We start from the raw sequence: 20,638 nt of genomic DNA, 5'->3' as shown, positions 1-20,638 counted from the left end.
AAGTTTGAAAAGATATGACATTTTTCAAAAATTTGCTTGACATCTTTCTAAGATTTCAATTTTAGATCCGACCCTTTATCAAAAGACATTATAATTTTATGTGCCATGACTTCTCACTCGCGTGCGTGCTTGAGATGATTTTCTGCATAAACCCGTCGTGATTATGAGATATTGTAATTTTTAGTTTCAGTTATATTTATATATCTTTTGCCTTTGTTCATAATTAATGGATGTGAATCATCATTGAATTGGTATTTCCTCCGCCTCCATATACATTGGGAGACGGAGACACGACATGAATTTAAATGCTCTAAGTATAATTTTATATATTTTTTAAAATTTTTTGTATGAATAAAAACATTAAAATTTTCATTTAAAAAAATTGTTTGATGGAATGCTTGAGTTGGACGAAATTATTTATTTAATAAGTTTTCTCTCTCCCGTTTATAAGGATTATTACAGAGTTCATGTGAGTGAAAGTACCTTTAAAAAGAAAACCTTTTTTTTTTTTTGATAAATGAGTTAATTCAATAATAAAAAGCCATACGGCATCTACATAAACAGTCGCGTCGAACAAACAAAATACAGAAACAATCACTGATTAATCCATTCATCTTGGAGATAAAATCACGTGATTTGTTGAAAATGATCTTATTCATTAAACCGAATTACAAATTTAAATACAGTGGACGAGCACCAGGACGACCCGACCCGTTTCAGACAAGAAAAAAGTAAATTACAAGTGAACAAAGACGAGAAATAGCAACCAACTCACTCAATTTTTAACGCGTTGATTCGCCGAGTTCCAACTCACCACAATTCAATGGCGGTAAGTTCATATCTCTGCTCTCAGATCTCTTCTCAAACCCTAGATCGCTACAATTCTTGTAATTTACATATATTCACACACCGTGAACTGTATAAATACATATGTTGATTGATCGAGCAGGACTCTTCGGGGACGACGCTGATGGATCTCATCACTTCGGATCCTACGCCGATACCTCCCGCATCTTCGTCTTCCTCGTCGGCAGCTCCGCCGGCGGCAATGCCGCCGGTAAGTACCGGACCTTCAAAGCCGGCGTCGGATCGGAAATCGAAGAAAGGCACGTTGATGCAGATCCAGAGTGATACAATATCGGCTGCGAAAGCGGCTTTGAATCCAGTTAGAGCAAATATTTTGCCTCAGAAACAGAAACAGAGGAAGAAGGTTCTGTCACTTCCTATTGATTTTCGATTATGTTGCTTCAGTTGACTATACATGCCTAATTTGGATCAGTAGAGGAAAATTACGTGTATATCTTGGTTTATAAAAACTAATAGGCTAATACCAACTTATTTACTTATGCAAAGCAGTTTTAGCTAGTTACTTATGCTGCTTGCAATTTTACTATGAGATATGTGCATATTAAAGGTATGTAGAGGGGAACTGCATTTACTAACTAGGAAATGCATGCATTTACGCAGTTTGTACATCTAATACAAACTTATTGACATAGATACTGCATTTGTGATTATATTGTTGGAGAATTTACTGTATGGTATATGCATAATATGGACCCATTGATGTAAACCACATGTTACTGATTAGTGATTGGATTATCTCAGTGAGCGTGTTAACTAATTATTTTTTCTACCCGTAACTCATGTACGACACTTTATTGGCAAAAGCCATTAGTACAATGGTACTGTTGTAAGTGTCCGTTTTTTATATGCTGCTATAGATTGTTGAGTAGACTGTTGGTGCTAATTTTACTGTGTTTGATCTGCATGATCTCGGTTTGTATATCTAATACGAGCTTATTTGTACGTACAGCCAGTATCTTACGCCCAACTTGCAAGGAGTATTCACGAACTAGCTGCTAGTTCAGATCAAGTATGATGTGCTTCCGGCTTTTGGTTTCTTTAGCATACTGTTCTATCTATAGATTAAATGATTATAAGTTAGTTACCCTCATGTTTTTTATTGTTTCTCTTTTCCTTTTGTTTCTAAATGCAGAAAAGTTCACAGAAGCAGTTAGTACATCACGTGTTTCCGAAACTTGCCGTTTACAATTCTGTTGATCCCTCATTAGCCCCATCTTTGCTTATGGTACATTTTTGTGTTTTTTTCTTTTCAACCTAATAGCTTCAGAATTTTATTTTGAATAGTGCAAGTTTCTTGTGCAAAGTGTTTGTTCCTTGACACTATATTTATCCTAACATTTCAACAATCATTTTCTTCATTCAGATAGATTCTATGCATGAATTGATGTGCAGTCTTAATTGATTAAAAAATGCGTACATTATGCCATACCGTGATGCATCTCATCTCCCTTCACATAACAACTTATCCAAGAAAATGAATTTAACGAAAGATTGTTTTAGTTCATTGGATTATTCTTAGCTTACCATATATATTGTTTCATGATATAGGCACATTATTGTGTTCCTTAGGCTGTCTTCAACTCTCATACAGACTGTTATAGTAAAGCTCAATCCTTCTTATATGCATCTGAAATAGTACAAAAAAAAAAATATTTTTTGGTAGATGTATTTTTAAGTATATGGGAAAGGGAAGGTGAAAACTGGACTGCACATCTCTTAAGCACTAGGAGCACCTTTGTCACCGCTCTGGGCAAACATTTACGTTTGCTCCAGTAATGCAAATATTTATGGAACTCAGTAGTTGTGCTTTGATATCCTCTGAGGTCAGAGAAAAGGCCCAGGATATCATAATTTCCACAAGTAATGCCCAAAATCTCAGATCTGCGAAAAATGGCCCGAAATATCACTTATTAATGCCGGATAATCCAGCGTTTTTGTTCTTAGAAGAAAATGCTACAATAGTCTTGCGTTTAGGTCTAAAAATTACTACAAAACGTTACTTGAAAAATGTGATAGATTGGGCCAACAACCCTGAGGTCAATTGTGATGCTTAGCCTTCAAAGCTGTATTTATTCTGTGACTGATGAGCTTTTAAATTTACATATATTTATGGTTTATTGTATGCAAGATGTCAACTTATATGAAAAGTTCTCATTCTGTAGCTTGATCAGCAATGCGAAGATAGAACTGTTCTACGATATGTTTATTATTACTTGGCCAGAATACTAGGAGATCCCGGTTCACAAGGTTTAACTCCCGGTGGTGGAATTCCTACACCAAATTGGGATGCTTTAGCTGACATTGATGCTGTTGGAGGTGTAACACGAGCTGATGTTTCTCCCCGAATAGTGGAACGACTTACTGTGGAGGCCTTGAATGCTGATGTTGAATGTAATGTAACTCCTTATATTACTGCAATAATTTTTCCACCTCTATATTTCCATTCGTCACTGCAATATTGTGGAGGATCCATACTACAGAAGTGCATTCTAAAAAACACATTATTATCAATATAGTCGTATTTGGTGCATCGTTTGTAAGTGATTTGTTAATAAATGTGTTGTGAAATAGTTTAGATAGAGTTGTACGAATTATTACTTTTTAGATCAATGTGAATACTCTTATCGAAGCCTGACTACCTTTAATTTTGCTATTTTCCCTGAAGTTCACGCTCGAAGACTTCAGGCACTGAAGGCTCTTTCATATGCTCCTTCAAGTAACTCTGAAATTCTGGCCCGATTGTATGAAATTGTATTTGGTATCCTTGATAAGGTATGCATGCACAATCTCTATATCTTCAGGGTGCCTTGTGTGTCGTAAGATTGTGTTGCTGCTATATCTGTTATGAACATTGTATCTTCCTTTCCATGGAAAACTTAATGCATTTTTGTATGCCAACTGTTAATGTAGTAAAAGTAATTTCGTTGTTGTGATCAGGAGTACCCTGTGGCCTGTAGGCCAATGGACATGTAGCCTTCTGCTTGCAAATTATGCTCAAATCTGAATCAATTCTTAATAAAGTTTGCTAATTCAGTTGAATTCTGTGTACATCACAAACGGAGAGGCAAATTATGATGCTTGTGTTAAAACGAGAAACTAATCTTTTCACAAAGTAGTCTAATACAAATACAATTATAAAATGCTGATAACTAATATGGCCTGTATAGCACTGTAGTTCAAGCCATGGACGAAATGAGAATTTATGTAGCGAGGGTGCATAATGTTTATATAATCTATATAAAATTGTAAAAGCAAAAGTTTCACCCTTGAGTGTCATTGTTTTGAGACGGTTGTACATATAAAGTTCAATATTTGATTTAAATGTTTGTATGATATACCTTATGAACTGTTAATTGGATTTTAAAAAAATAGTTACGGTATTCTGTCTGACAATTTGAACTAGAATTTGGGAGCTATCAATATCAATCGTCTTTGCCACTTGCCAGTGCCACTGCCATTTTGGTTCTTATCTGTGTTATTCTTGTACTTGTGGTTTTGTACATATAGAACTCTTCTGTTATTTAAATAACATTAGCAACATATTGAAATATGTTTATACATTCTTTTAACTCATATTTGTAGCCTTTTTCTTTGTTGAAATGCATGCTTCTACGTAATAGGATAAATTTGGAAACATAACTGCCACTAATAAATTTTTAGGATATTTTTGAAAGTGCCATAGTATTATACTATTATTTACTTATGCTAATGGTACCACTGCCTTCCATAGCATTTTAATGTTTCACTAACTTTTTTATATCGAAAGGGTAAAGCTGAAAACACAAGTATTATGGTACCACAAGTAAAAGGCATAAGGGTAGTGGCAACATAGGCAAAAGCCAATTGTACAATGGAGTACAATTGAAAAATCCTCCAATACATTTCCTCCTTCCCATCCATTTGTTGGTACTTTCCTTTTTGGGGTGTCCCATCCAATCGTTAACCTTTCCTAAAATAGCACAGACTTCCTTAACAATTTTAGTAGGTTCCAATAACTCACCTACTTCCACACTCTTCTTCCCATTTCCTTGGTCTCTGTGCTAAACCAAATGTTAACCATTGGGTGGGACAAAGGGAGTATAAATTAGTAAAATATAATGACCCTTAGCCTAAGAACCCTTATAACCTTTAGCCTTATTTCTACTATTAATTAGGGTGCAGTTCTGCAGCAGAACTGCAATGCAAAAAATGTCGTGTTTATGTATTATATTTTGAAATTATTTTTTAACACAAAGAACATATAAAATTATTTTTGAACACAAACAATGATGCAAAAAACATGTATTTAGATTTAGATCCTAAAAGTCTATTTAAAATTTAGGGTTCTGCGGCAGAACCCCGCACCTTAGTGGTTCTAAGGTTCTATTTTAAGGACCGGTTCTCTCTTGAACGCGACCCATATGAGCCGAGAAATTTTCTTGTTAAAATTTACAAAGAGGCAAGTAAATAGAGTAATAACGGGTAACCAATATATCATATAGTGTGTGTGTGCGCGCGCGCGCGCGCGCGTATAGTAAATTTAGAAAAATTGGGGTGCAGATTAAAATACCTAGAAAAATTTGTTTCCACTTGTCTAGCTTAATAGATAGATCAAGCTTTTGAGGTGTGATTTCCCTGGGTATCCTTTAAATCTGTTACTGGTACTGGACTCTTATAGGCCGCAGATCCAGCCCATCCAATACTTAACATTTCTGTTTTTGATGTCCCTCCCAGTTCTTTATATTTTTAAAATTCCAAAAGTAGTTAAGTTTTAACAATCAAATAAACTATGTCCCTCCCAATTCTTTATATTTCTAAAAACTCTAGAAGTAGTTAAGTTTCAACAATCAAATAAACTATGCAGGCCCACTAGTCTCTATTCCTTCTCTGTTCTTTTGATTTTCTTGTACTTTTTTTTGTTAGATATTGATTGGTCCTACTATTTTCCCGCTTTTTTCTCCATTCTTATTTTTTTCCGCGTAACATAAATGTAATAGTACTGCATGTACAGGAGTTTCTGTGGGGAGTATGTTCATTTATGTGCGGATATGATATCAACATTATAGATGGGCTCACAGTGGGTGTATCTATTATGGTTCTATTTCTAGTTGTCATATCATAGACATAAGCGACCATGTGAATGCCAATGACATTCAGAAGTGTCTGTGGCTCCGTGCAGATGTTCACCTCTTGTTAAAAAATTAGTTTATAGGGAGAAAATTGCGTTTGCCACGCGTACCACTTACTGTTACTTGTATACAAGTATGAAAGTGATCTTTTAGTTAAAATTTATTCTTTTACAATAGAAATAAGGTCATCTGATAAATTCATTTCAACCTTGTACCTTGTCTTTTAAAGATCTCAGTGTACATATTAGTCTTTACCTGTTTTATTAGTCTACATGTCAAAAAAAGACCTAGCTTCATTTCTTTAGGGTTTTTAGAATGCAACAGTTAAAAAAGAGAGGTTGCATAGGCCTGCATATTTTGTTTGTTCTTCTTAGTATCTTTTCCTTATTTTGTTATGCAGGTTGCTGATGGACCTCAGAAGCGCAAGAAAGGCATATTTGGGACAAAAGGAGGCGATAAAGAGGTAAATGGTCGCCAGTTAAACTATATGTTGTGATTCCTGTGGTTTCATTATTATTTGTAGCAGTATGCACATATTTTCTGAACAAGGTTTTTTTAATCTCTATTTAACTTTTCTTTCACTGGATTGTTAGTTTATCATTCGAAGTAATCTTCAATATGCTGCCCTAAGCGCCTTGAGAAGGCTTCCTCTGGATCCAGGAAATCCAGCATTTCTTCATCGTGCTGTGCAAGGGTTAGTTTTATTACCACTTGGTTTTAAGTGTGACATATCTAGAGATATTTCATGTATGGGCACTCTTGATCATTCATGTACAACTTTAGTACTTGTCCTTAGATACGTTCCTTTGTTATTGTATTCTTAGACTTTGTTATTAGTTTTACTTGAGGTTACCGAGTCTCTCAACATTAGTTGTACTTTCTGGTTCTAAATTCAGATCAATGTTGATCATATTTTATATTATAATTTTTCTACTGTTTTTTTGTATTACAAAAGTACCATTGACTTGGTGTGCTTACAAGATCACAGACAGGGCCAAGAAATGTGTTGCAGGTTCCAGTCAGAAATAAACTTATATAGGCTAATGTTCAATTTAAATAAAAAATGGTCTACAAACTAGTTGAAGAGTATTTGTGTTTTTGGTCAATTAAATTTGCATTTGAGTGAATATTGCTAATATGTGTTGCAAATGGAAGTTCAGGTTTAATTTTTATAGTGAATCAAGAAAATTCTATAATTTCTTCATTGCTAATAGTGTCAAAATTCAAAAGCATCCATTTCTTTGTGGTTAAAACATTATTTTTGGTCGTATTACTTTAAGGGGCCACCGCCCCTCTGTTTCTGAGTCTGACTGAATGTGTTACCTGCTGCTGTAAAAATTCTGAAATTTTCATTGTAGATGGTAATCTAAATATAGCCGCAGATTGAGGATTTTTTTTAAAAATAATTTTGTGGATGGAGTGATGTACATAAAAATGTTACTTGGTTTGTGTAATAAGACTTTAAATTGTCTCACATGGACTTTTACCTTATATAATTCGAGAAGCATGTCTTACTACCTGATATACAGGAGTACAACTCTTATGTGGAGAGTTGGTTCATTTTAATTTAGATAGGGTCTAGTTGATTATCACTGGAATGCGTGTTTCTTCTGAAGCCATATATGGGGAGTGCGCAGTCTAAAAGAGAGTAGGCGTCTTAGATGTTTTCTAGACATGCAAGTACTGTTTCTTTGATTTCTTAAAATTTATTCTACATGCTGGATGAGGTTTAGAAATGATAATTGCCCCTTCATACAATTTATTAAATTCCTATTAATGTGTGCTGTTATATCATATATGTATTAATTGCCTTTTGGTATGAGTTGAAGTTGAGCATTATTCCCATCGGTCATTCAAACTGATATATTTTGGGATGTAGTTTCACATAATTACATTGGTTATTTGAACTTAGTGTTGGTTATTATCGGTCTTTTTGGAGGCCTAAAACGGGTCAATCGCTTATATGGCCCTTGTTAAACAAACACATAAGGAATGTACTTCCAATTTTGCATTGCATATACAACACAATTCTACTGCTTTTCTACTTCAGATGATCTTATTTCCTAGTACTTACATATGCTCTTTGCAGGGTTACTTTTGCTGATCCACTGGCTGTGAGACATTCTTTAGAGATGATATCTGAGCTGGCAGCATTAGATCCATATGCAGTTGCGATGTCATTAGGTATTTTGACCATTTATTAAAACCTTATCCTCATATTAAAAAGTGACAACTCAAGAAGTAAGCTTGTATTGGTAATATTTCCTTTTCTTAACTGTCTCCCTCCCCCCCTTGCTTTCCTTTGCATCCCACTCTTGGAGTGCAAGATTTGAGAAGAAAAAAATATTAACTTTGCATCGCTCTTCACTTTCCTTTCTTCTTAAGAAGAACTTGGGAGCAAGCTTAAGAATCTAAATTATGTTACTTTACTTTCTCTTCATCTGCTTTCCTCCCTATTAAAAACTTAGGAGCTGGGTGTTAATGATAGGACTTCCCTCCCATTAGAGTTATCAGCATTTGCACCATACTTGATAGCATTAATATCTCTTATAAGCAGATATGTGGATTCATATATTTTCTCTACCTATCTAATCTTTTTTTTTTTTCTATTTTCTTGTGCAGGAAAGCTTGTTCTACCTGGGGGTATATGTGATAGTCTTTGTATATCTGTCATATATTACTGTCTTAGTCTTTACTACTTCACTGGTTGTTACTGATATCTGTGGAACTTTTACTGTATTAGGAGCTCTGCATGACGTTCTTCACTTGCATGATGTTCTTGCTAGAGTTGCACTTGCTAGGTTGTGCTATTCAATATCTAGAGCTCGGGCACTGGATGGTAATTTTCAATAACAAAGTAGTTTCTCTATAAAGGATTAAGTTGTTGGTACACGCTAAAATGTTATGTTTGTACAGAAAGACCGGACATCAAGTCTCAGTTTAATACTCTTCTGTATCAACTCCTCCTTGATCCCAGTGAACGAGTTTGTTTCGAGGCTATATTTTGTGTATTGGGAAAATTTGATAATGCGGAAAGGTAGTCTTTGTGCTTCCATTTCACATATTTACGGCTTTTGTTCTTTGAGAACTAAGGTTTCTGTAAACTTGAATCTTTTTTCCTTTTTCACTTCCCAAATTTCATCTTGCATTGATCCACTACAGGACTGAGGAACGTGCGGGAGGTTGGTATCGTCTGACAAGAGAAATTCTCAAGGTCCCAGATGCACCTTCTGCAAAGGATATTGATATTGAAACAAAAGATGCTCTCCCTCCAAAGCCCACCAAAGATAAAGCAAAGAAGACAAGACGGCCCCAACTCTTGATCAAACTTGTAATGAGAAGGTTTACACTTTTATTTGCTGTTTCTTTTTTTTTTTTCCCTTACTAAGTGGAGATCTTCTTCGCTTGGTTTTAAATAGAAACATGTTTTTATGTGTAAGATTGAATTTTGTGTCGCTGTTGATTATTGTAGTTGATGTTAACATTATTATATCGCCGACGAATGTTTCAGGCTAGAGAGTTCTTTCCGTAGTTTCTCCCGACCTGTACTTCATGCAGCAGCTAGGGTTGTACAGGAGATGGGGAAAAGCAGAGCCGCTGCTTTTGCTGTAGGTTTACAGGATCTTGATGAAGGAGAAAATATCAATACGTATTCTGAATATAGTGATTCAGATATCAATGAAACCGCCTATGAAGGTAAATCTTCTATGTACATAGATATATCATTATAAGCCACGCTAATAAAAAACTAATCTATATTGGCCTTCATATACTCTTTCCCTTTCCTCCCTACATTCATATTATATAAATGATAATATATATGGTAGTGGTCAAATACAGAAATATAAATAGTCAAACACACACACTTCTCCACTGGGATAGTCTTTCATGTTTCTAATTAGGGCAAACAGGGCGTCCTTGTCAGTTTTTCCTTTGCTCATACCTCAAGACTAAGCTTCTTATTAGAATTTGACTTCTCTTTGTCCCATATTGCAAGATTATACGGAGTTGATGTTTCCTTCCTATTATGTTATAAGACATTTCTCGATTCTGTAAATTGCATGATACAATGTAATATGGCTTTTTGTTTTGGTCAATCGCCTGGTTAAATTCTCCTATGCACGTGTATTAGTCCCTTTGATGTTATTAAATTGAACGGGAGTAGTTACTCATATATTCTGATATTAAAGATTATCATTCATTAGAGATATAAATTAAAAATTCCCATATATTAGATGCAGACGTGCTTGAATTTGCCCTTGCACAGGTCTACTGTCCTTAAAAACTATGACATAATCTATTACCTTGTTGTTTTCTGTCATGAGTTGCATTATATTTTATTTCACCATGTTGCTCCTGATCTCATTAATATTGCTCCAGCTAATCGGAAGGTTCCTTCTATGTCAAATGGCACAAGTGGTAAGGAAACAGTTTCCAGTTTATTAGCCTCATTGATGGAAGTGGTGAGGACAACTGTAGCATGTGAATGTGTTTATGTTCGTGCAATGGTTATTAAAGCATTGATATGGATGCAAAGTCCACATGAATCCTTTGATGAACTAAAATCAATAATTGCGTCTGAGCTTTCTGATCCCGCTTGGCCGGCAACTCTATTAAATGATGTTTTACTCACCTTGCATGCTCGCTTTAAGGTACGTAAGATTTGATTACATTTGTTTCTTAAAATTTTTATTACAATTTGAGATTAAGCTTTGGTGTATTATTCTACATTTCATTTTATAAAGAAAATCCTGCGTAACACTTCAATAGTTCAGTGTGAAAAACTTATTTAAAGCCATCCCTCCGAGTTAGGATTTTTTTTTGGTTTATAGCTACCTGTAGTACTAAAATGCAGTTGTCTTCTATTACTACAATATTTTGAGTGTTGTGGTTGAGTTTTATAAAAATTGTAAGCAGCCTGCCCTTGTGTAATTAGCGTAAATTTGACAGGGAATATCAGGTTTGAATATATGGTTTCCTTACAAAAATTTGGGAGAAACTCTCAGCTGCAGGGCTTGTGTCAATTTTCTCTACTAAACCATTCTGGTCCTCTGTGTTGAGTCTTAGCTAAATTATATTTTTCGTTCGATATATAAATGTATTTATTACGGCAATGCATAAGCTTATTGTTCCAATTAAGTACTACTCTGGCTATATGGCTCGCTAGTTTTGTTAGAAAAACTGAAAATTTTAGAACCAACAAAATAAAGTGCCCCTGAGAGTGGCAAGATCTTGTTTCAGTTTTATCATGGAGTGTTGCTGTTGGCTAGGTTATGCAAATTATATAGAATTACATTTGGATTCTATCTTTGCCAATATTTTTTCTTCGATTTAAATGTATGCGTGTACAGTTTTAAATTCTAGTATAACAAATTACAGAACACCAGTACTTTTTTTTTTATTTTTAAAATTTAATCTAAAAGGAGAAACTAAGATCATACTGATCTTTCATTCTTTAACTGGGGGAAAGTCATATAAGTTGAATTTTGGCACCTGGATAGAAGTTGCTAGCTCCACCAATGCTTGCAGAAAACAAGAAGATAGCACTTGTCTGTAGTATTTTAAATTTATTGTTAGCATTATATTTTCAGACCTTATGGTGCCTGAATTAATAGGCAATCAGGCATAAATCGACAGCTTTGTTACAAAGAGGTCGCAGGTAGAAATATTGGATGCATGTCCGTGTGTGTCTACAGATGTTGTGCAGAATTCAGATAGAGTAGTGAATAGTGATCCATTCTATGAATAAAAATGTTTTTTTAATTGCTGTCATTTATATTTTCTGAAGATTATTGTGAACTTGTGAAATACCAATACTTTTTGTTGCATCCATTATCTTCTGAAACATAGTCAAAAACTTACTTTATTGCGAGCTTTAGTTCTATATCTTTAATTGTAAACTCCTCATGATTATCTTTTCCACTGTATTTTATTAGGCTACTCCAGATATGGCTGTGACTCTTCTTGAGATTGCTAGAATATTTGCTACTAAAGTTCCTGGAAAAATTGACGCTGATGTATTGCAACTACTGTGGAAAGTATGTTCTCACCTTTATATATTATTAACAGCTTAATCATATTTTATTGTCTGAATATTATAGTGTGTGCTCCTTTTTAAAGTGCTTGCTTTTAAGTTGTATCATTGCGTGTAAAGGACTACTCAATGTAGTTTTTGATATAGATATCAGTGGCTGGTTTCTGGCTATTATGCTTTCTATAAATAAAAGCTTTCATCTGGGTGCACATGCGAGTACCAAGTATTTATAATTTGATGCCAAGTGATTAGTTATTAAGTGCCGTTTACCTCTCATTCTCTATGGGTGTCTCCAATTGAAAAGATACATAGATGTTGACATATATGCTCAGAAGTAGCAAGAATTTCCTGAAATGCGTTGTTATGTCTAATTATGTGCTCCAGTTTACAACTTCTCCTAACAAGCCTCCTTAGACAATGGCAGGGCCTGTTTGTTGAAACTATGAGCCAGTTTAGGTGTTTCCGAACTCAGTACATCTTTCCCGTCCATTGCTCAAATGTTGCAAAAATAACTCCAGCTTAGAATAGAACTGCTTATTCAAAACCTTGCAGTGTGTTTGTCTAGGGACTCTTAAACCTTTTAGTGTATTAATTAATATACATCAAAGTATTGAACAACTTAACAAATTATGCACGCTAGTTGCTTCGAGGACTAAACTGTGCTGTATACTCTTCTATGCTATAGTGATACAGTTAGCTTATTTTGGGAAGGATAATATAAATGTGACTTGCTGCTTTCATATTCCCTAATATGTATGTGCTGCCTTACTTCAACACAATGATATTTAATTAGAGCACAAGGTTGTAGAATCTGCAAAACAAAGGTGAACCCAATTGATTGACGAACAATTTCCAACAATTTACTTAATAATTTATTTTCAGTCGCAGAGTGCTTAAATTCATTGCTTTACATTATGCATTTTCATTTTAATTAGTTGCGGATATCTATTGCTGAGGTTGTTATCTAATTTGTCAGACATGCCTAGTTGGAGCTGGTCCTGATGGTAAACACACGGCTCTCGAAGCAGTCACAATTGTTCTTGATCTACCACCTCCACAACCTGGGTCAATGTTGGGAATTACGTCAATTGATGGAGTCTCTGCATCAGATCCCAAGTCAGCACTTGCACTGCAGCGATTAGTCCAGGCAGCAGTAAGCTTTTTAAATTTATGACCTCTTTTGTGGCCAGGCTTGCGGAAATGATATGGAGAAAAATGTTGTGATATTCTTTATATCATTGTAATTAAAATTGTAGGTCTGGTTTCTTGGTGAAAATGCAAATTATGCTGCTTCCGAATATGCTTGGGAGTCTGCAACCCCTCCGGGTACTGCATTAATGATGTTAGATGCTGATAAAATGGTTGCTGCTGCCAGTTCTCGGAACCCGACTTTAGCTGGTGCACTCACTCGACTTCAAAGATGTGCTTTTAGTGGCAGTTGGGAGGTAGCATCTATCTTGATGTTCCTTCTAGAATAGTGTCTTTTTAGATAAACAACAAATATTGCAGTGTTGAAGATGTAGTTTCCTAATTATCTATAATTTTACAAAAAGTTGTTGGACGGGTAATCCTCCCATAATATGCACTATATTATGATATACTTGCTTTATTTGTAACGAGTTATATATTTAATAAACATATCAAATTGATAATGGGGAATGGGACAGTGACAGGGAATAGAATTTTGCCCCATTTACATAGGAGTCGCTATGAAAATTGAGATCCCCGCCCCATTGAGATCTCTACATATATGGTTCAAGTAATAAGGTTTGAATTTGACATTTTTTATCTGGGGTGTGGGTGTATTCCATGTTCTAGAAAATTAGCTAGAGGAAGGGAAGTATTGAGGCCATTCTGTAACATTTAATTTTTGTTTTAAGTATTAAATATAACGTTTTTGTAAGCCTGAAAACAAAGTGTTGCAGAACATTTTGGTTGGTTGCGTTGCTGTGCATATATTTGTAATAAAAATTTGAACACTTTTCCGCTATGTATTGATACTTTAGTTCCACATGTATGTTATCAGTACCCCCACCAAGCAAAAAAGATTTCTGTTGTAGTTCTACCTTCTATGTGTCATCTGCTCAAGGTGCTTCCGTAGATCCTTGAATTGACATCATATAATGGGTGTGTTGCACTTCGAATATCTTGGTGACACTTAAGTTTTTTTATAGGTGCTGCCATTCGCTTTGGATATGTTTTACTTGTGGAAAATATTTGTGACTGTTATTCCATACAATTTGGATATGCTCTCTGTACGGAACATATTTATCCTATATATTTATGTTGAACTCTGGAATACTGCAGGTTCGCATTATAGCGGCTCAAGCTCTTACAACTATGGCAATAAGATCCGGGGAGCCATATAGATTACAGATCTATGAATTTCTTCATACGTTAGCTCAGGGTGGTGTGCAGTCCCAGTTTTCAGATATGCACATCAGCAATGGGGAAGATCAAGGAGCTAGTGGTACTGGGCTAGGATCACTTATAAGTCCTATGATAAAGGTCCTTGACGAAATGTACAGTGGGCAGGATGAATTGATCAAGTAAGAGTAGGATTCCATTCTCATTAGTTAGTGAAGAGTATATTAAATTTAGAGAATAATTGGATTCAATTTTAATAAATAGGGATATGAGAAACCATGATAATGCAAAGAAGGAATGGACAGATGAAGAACTTAAGAAGCTCTATGAAACCCATGAGCGGTTGCTGGATCTTGTCTCACTATTCTGTTACGTTCCACGAGCAAAGTATCTACCACTGGGGCCAACAAGGTATGTTCCCATTATGTATCATTTTCTTTTAAGCTGGACCTAAAATGTTCATTAAATATGCACGTTATCAAGGACTCTCTTTTTGATTTAAAATTGATGATTTCAGTGGGAAGACGTGTTAGGGATAAAGAAACGAGTTTCACCTTCTAATGCAAAGCACACACATAAATATATAATGCGGAAAATCCATGTCCCAACTTGTATTATTAATCAAATCTGTTATCAATAATAAAATCAATCAAACTAGGATACTTAAGCCTAACAATACTCAAGCATCCACTCACAAGCGATACCTAAGTCTACATCTTGAGCATACCTAACAAACATGTCATTGTTTCAAGGCTTGTAACTGCGTTCCCATTCACATGTCATTATTATTTGTTTCTGATATGAACTCAAAATTATAATTATTGTTATTAGTATTCTACCTGCATTTTCATCTCATGTAGCTAATCCTGTTTTTGTTTATATTTTTGCTACAGTGCAAAACTTATCGACATTTATCGCAATCGGCACAACATAAGTGCGTCAGCCGGCATGAATGATCCAGCTGTCGCCACAGGAATTTCTGAACTTATTTACGAAACCAATAAAGAAACACCTGCCGATCCTGATTCCCTGGATGATGACCTAGTGAATGCCTGGGCAGCAAACCTTGGAGATGATGGTTTGTGGGGAAAAAATGCTCCTGCTATGAATAGGGTAAGGATTTCTGTTCTTATTTAAACTTAATATTCTTTTCTTAGTTGTCAATTGGTAATAAAATATGATATTTCCTTTTGTTTTTTCTGTTAAATCATAGGCATAATACTTGTATAGACGTTTGCCAAGTTATCCTGACTTAGTTAACAGGCAAACAAATCCTTTTAATAGCATACCATCTAATGGTGCAATTGTTCTAGTTGGGTGTGGCAAAATTTGATATGACGTGGATCCGACATGGGTAAACACAAATTTGAATTACGGATCGCGTTCCGCTTAATTAAATAGCAACCCGAAAAAATGTAAATTTCGGGTCTACCCAAAATTAACTCAACCCAACCTGATATATAATTAACTTACACGTAACATTGGATGGGCTTGTTTATTGTCATAACCATTAATAACATCAGTCAGTCTGGCCCATTATGTAGTCTGATCTTATGAACATAACGCGTAAACACTGTAAACTTATTGCATTTATCATTCGCTCCTCTTCATTTTTTTCTCCCTCTCTGTCGTTATATGCATATATGCATACATATATGTTGTATCATTTGTAAACACTTTATGAATACAGTCTGAAATTAAAACTATACAAATTTCTAACATCTACGTTCGATTCATGTAATTTGTCGAATCATTGAAAAGAATAGGGCACAATTTCTGTACAAATGGGTTAAAAAACAAAAAAAAAGGTTGGGTTTCCTAAAGATTATATTGTGGTTGTTTTAGATATATGTGTTGAGTGGTCTGTTTGTGTTCTGGAATTTGAGTAGGATGATATCGGGCCGTGTCCAATTGACACAAATTCAAAATTTTAAACCCGTTTAGGGTTTAGGTCAGGTGTAGGTCAGGTCAAAAATAGAACCAGCAGCAAACCTGACACGAACTGAACTTTACTTGAAATTACCACTCCTAGACTCTAGTATATTAATTTTTCATTTATACGACACCATCTGTGATAGTGGCTATAAAATCTGTAAATGAGTGCCCTACAGATGTTGCTTAAGAGTTTGATCTCCCAATATATTGAATTGTTTATATGCCAATTTTTTACTAATTTAAGTTACATGGCCTAATTTCTATATGAACTAATTAGACCTACTTAAAACATAAAGGAGAAACTTGGACTTGAGAGTTAAGAGGTAATCATGCCTTATGCCTGGTTGTTATTTTCACTTGTTTTATTTGCCTTAGAACTCATAATAACAACAAAAAAATTGATAACTGCATTACTTGGACTTGGGTTTAAACTGTATTATGCAGTCTTGGGTACGAGTGTTACATACAGGTGTGGGTCCAAGTTTCTAATTCTTGGACTTCAAAAGTAAGGCTTCTTTATGAATCCGACATTGGACACACGTGAGAGGACTTGGCATTAAAGTGTAACAAATAGAATGTTATTATGTCATAATTATATATTTTTTTAAAAGTATTGTTCACAACCAATTAATCAAATGGACTTAATTAAATATGAATATTATGAAATACAATCGAAGGATTATATGAAACAAGTTGTCTAGAGGTCCTAGATTACAATCAAAGGGTGAAATATCTGAACTAAACATAATGCATAGACTTTGATTCCAAACCCAGATGCATCTTATGTCATGTATTGTATGGGTATGACGGTAAAACTGAACCATCCGTGTTACAAAGGAACATCTAGTATAATCAGAAATCAATTATTATGGCACAGTTATTGATTGCCAATGACCCTTTACCTACGGTTCACACCAGGTTAATGAGTTTCTTGCTGGGGCTGGTACTGATGCTCCAGACGTAGAGGAGAACATTACTTCCAGACCTTCGATGAGCTATGATGATATGTGGGCGAAGACTCTCTTAGAGACAACAGAATTAGGGGTATCATCTTTAATCCCTTTAATGTAGCCCCGCTTTCCGTGTTATCAAGTCCTCTGATGGGTTATATTCTGGTTTTGTTGTGCAGGAAGATGATAGGTCGTCTGGGTCCTCATCTCCAGATTCAATAGGATCAGTTGAGACCTCCATATCTTCTCACTTCGGTGGAATGAATTACCCTTCATTGTTCAGTTCAAAGCCAGCCTATGGTTCATCACAATCTACGGTATGCTGTTTCTCTTCTCCAGCATATTATTATGTGCTATATGTCGAATTTGTATCTTACACTTACTGGTTCAATGTTATTGACATACATATGTATATATTATGATACTGTATTTTAACTTAATATAAAGATCTTATATCTTCCGTAAAAGATTTAGCATAAGTGATGATATGGTTTAGCTTTAAAGTAGTATATATGGGCAATTAAAAAAACTATTTTGTGAGACTTGCCGAATGGCTGAATTTTGTATGTTAAACCGGATTCTAGTTGCTTTCTAGTTTTTGGTGCTCTTTCATCTTGCAAAAATGAGAGATTGTCTTTCTGCAGCTGTATAGCCACCCATGAATGTGTCAATTTCATCAAGTTTGTAGATCCTGAATTCATGCTTCTTCCTGGTTTTTGGTCCTCTTTCATCTTGCAAAATTTTGAGATTGTATTTTTGCAGCTGTAAAGCCACCCAATACCCATGAATATATTATAATTTCATTAATTTTGTGCTCATTAACGAAAATTCTTACTCAGTACCTCCATGTTTTTTTACTAATTAAGTTGTGTATATAGTATATTTTACTTTTCGTTTATGTAAGAGAGTAAGAGTACATGCATATATTGTTACATTATATATTTATATATATACCAGCTTAAAACCCGTGCGATGCTCGGGTAATTATTTAGAATTAAGTTAAATAGAATAATATGTGATTAATGTTATTTGAATTCAATATAATTCTTTATATCTTTGAAAATATTAATATAAATATTTCATTTTATTAATGTCGTTAATAGTTCGTATTATTATCTTTAGTATAATAACATCTAACTGGAAGATCCAACGGCCATTATTAGGGATAACCAAACTACAAATTATACACATGTTCGGTTATTATGGTGTATATATAATAATAGTATAGTATAACATGGTATAGTCTAGATGACATATATTATCATGTGTAGCAAATAACAAAAAATCATATTCTAGCATAGTTCAACTCCAAGGACTACCAAGTATAATAAATTGGTATATGAAGTATTACCTTGTACTGAAATGTTGTAGCTTAGCTTCTAAGATTAGTTTTGACCTCTTTGAGTTGTATATAACAGGAAAAACCAGTTGCAAGCAGATTTAGTAATCCCTCTGGAAGTAGTTCCTCTCTATATGGGGATACGGTTAAAAACTCTTCACTTGTTTAATATGGTTAGATAATGTTATTGGTGAAACTTTCTAATGCTTCAACTACTTTCAGATTAATGAAGAACCCCCTCCATATACATCACCTGTGCGAAGATTCGAGTCATTTGAAAATCCCTTAGCTGGGCCTGGTTCTTCTAGTTTTGAGTCTTCTCAGGATGAGGAACGGGTCTCTTCTGGAAATCCTCAATATGGATCAGCACTTTATGACTTCTCTGCTGGTGGTGATGATGAAGTGAGTAGACATTCTGTTGTTCTATATCATGGGGAATAATATTATTAAATTACAATCGTAGATGTTTGATATTTCCTTCATCGAGTACTCTGTTTCCTTTGAGTGATCTCTACTAGTACCGTGATATTACAGTTTGGAATTTTCCTGTGCTTCAGTTCTTTTTGAACTGCTTGTTCATTATGTGTTGCATTTCCCCTGTGCAGCTAAATCTGACGGCAGGAGAAGAGGTGGAAATTGAGTATGAAGTTGATGGCTGGTTTTATGTAAGTATACATAGCTGACAAGTTTTTGGGCCAATGTTATCAGATTAAAAATCACTTGTATATATTTCAAAAGTACTTAATAGACCAGCTCTTGGATTAGGCGTATGCATTTTTGAAACTGTTATATATATATATTGAAGTCTGCTTTTGCTAGCTGTATTGATTTTTGCTCACTAGACCCTGTGTTGTGTTTGACCCAAGCTTGGAATAGTATCTGTTCTGTTACAGCTATAGTTTGTGGAGCAACCTGAGTGTTTTTACTTATTTATTTTTACTCGCATATAGTCAAGTCCATTGTTGCCGAGTGATGTGCTAATCTGTCTTAAATGTCATGCTTATTGTAGGTAAAGAAAAAACGTCCAGGCAGGGATGGAAAAACGGCAGGTCTTGTTCCTGTACTGTATGTAAGCCAATCATGATGATGCATAACATCGACATAGATTCAGGTTGGGATGGAAAAACAACAGGTCTTGTTCCTGTACTGTATGTGATCTTATCATGATGATGCATAATATAAGACAGGTAAACCCATTTGATGTCTTCTCTTGGGTAGTTTTTGCCGCTTGAGAACATATTTTTGGCTAGCAGAGCTCGGAGGCGAGGTTCGCAGGCTGCCTGCATATTCTTGGAAAGTGATTTAGTTTTGTTTTGGTGTCTAGTTCTTCTGGAACCAACATTTATTTGTATCATAGTTTTTGGCTTTAGCTTCTCTTCTTCTCTGGGTTTGTGTTGTAACTGTACCAATTGTATTTATCAGAATTATATGTAACTAGCAAATGATTGTTTTAGCTTAGCCCAGACCCTAGTTGTATTATATTTATTTTTAACTAAAGCAATATATAAATTTACTCTTACTAATCCTAAGTAGGCATCTTATGTCATATACTTAGGATATGAAAAATGTGACCAATTATGTGATATTATTTTTTATTTTATAATTTAGTTATAAATATCTCTTATTATCATTGTATCAATTTCAACATCTCAATCGATATATTTCATGTTTTACTCGTATAAAATATGAAATTATAACAACTAATGTACAATTATGTCCATATAAGTAAAGTTGGGAATTGTAATTAATCGGTTGACCTATTGGTTCAGAATTTATCAAAAAAGTTTTTGTGATAAATCGAAATTTTCTAATTAAATTAGAGTATAATTGATATTTTCTAAGAATTAATTATTAATTTTTAAATAAATAAGAATCTTTAGAACAAAGACAAAGTGACTGGTGCTTTTTGGTGAAAATTGACCCTTGACAGGGAAATCGTGTAAATGTTTTAACTATATTTTTTTTAGTTATAAAATATATTTAAATTGTGGTTAAAATTTATTCAATTTGACTAAATAAGGATGTGTAATTTGAAATG

At 34.5% G+C, this 20,638-nt stretch overlaps 1 protein-coding gene across 2 annotated transcripts; it reads left to right on the top strand.

Annotated features, from left to right (window-relative positions):
* The first annotated feature begins 688 nt into the window (after positions 1-688).
* On the top strand, positions 689-20,123 carry LOC108227287 (uncharacterized). Of its 2 annotated transcripts, XM_017402352.2 has the most exons (27): positions 689-829; positions 950-1,210; positions 1,817-1,876; positions 2,000-2,092; positions 3,030-3,258; positions 3,533-3,639; positions 6,376-6,438; positions 6,569-6,669; positions 8,065-8,159; positions 8,598-8,618; positions 8,719-8,814; positions 8,892-9,012; positions 9,138-9,317; positions 9,487-9,671; positions 10,356-10,627; positions 11,912-12,013; positions 12,986-13,162; positions 13,266-13,454; positions 14,317-14,558; positions 14,641-14,787; positions 15,270-15,489; positions 17,230-17,355; positions 17,441-17,578; positions 18,680-18,745; positions 18,823-19,002; positions 19,206-19,265; positions 19,610-20,123. In XM_017402352.2, the coding sequence occupies exons 1-27, from the start codon at positions 824-826 to the stop codon at positions 19,682-19,684; spliced, it is 3,612 nt and encodes a 1,203-aa protein (XP_017257841.1). In that variant the 5' UTR covers positions 689-823; the 3' UTR covers positions 19,685-20,123. The 2 variants fall into 2 exon arrangements, with proteins under 2 accessions (XP_017257841.1, XP_017257842.1); XM_017402353.2 differs by lacking the exon at positions 18,680-18,745.
* Positions 20,124-20,638: the final 515 nt, after the last annotated feature.

Source organism: Daucus carota, chromosome 6, assembly GCF_001625215.2.
Source record: "Daucus carota subsp. sativus chromosome 6, DH1 v3.0, whole genome shotgun sequence".
Lineage (NCBI taxonomy): Eukaryota > Viridiplantae > Streptophyta > Magnoliopsida > Apiales > Apiaceae > Daucus > Daucus carota.
The sequence above is the reverse complement of the archived record's forward strand: the minus strand, read 5'-3'. Positions and strand labels throughout refer to the sequence as shown.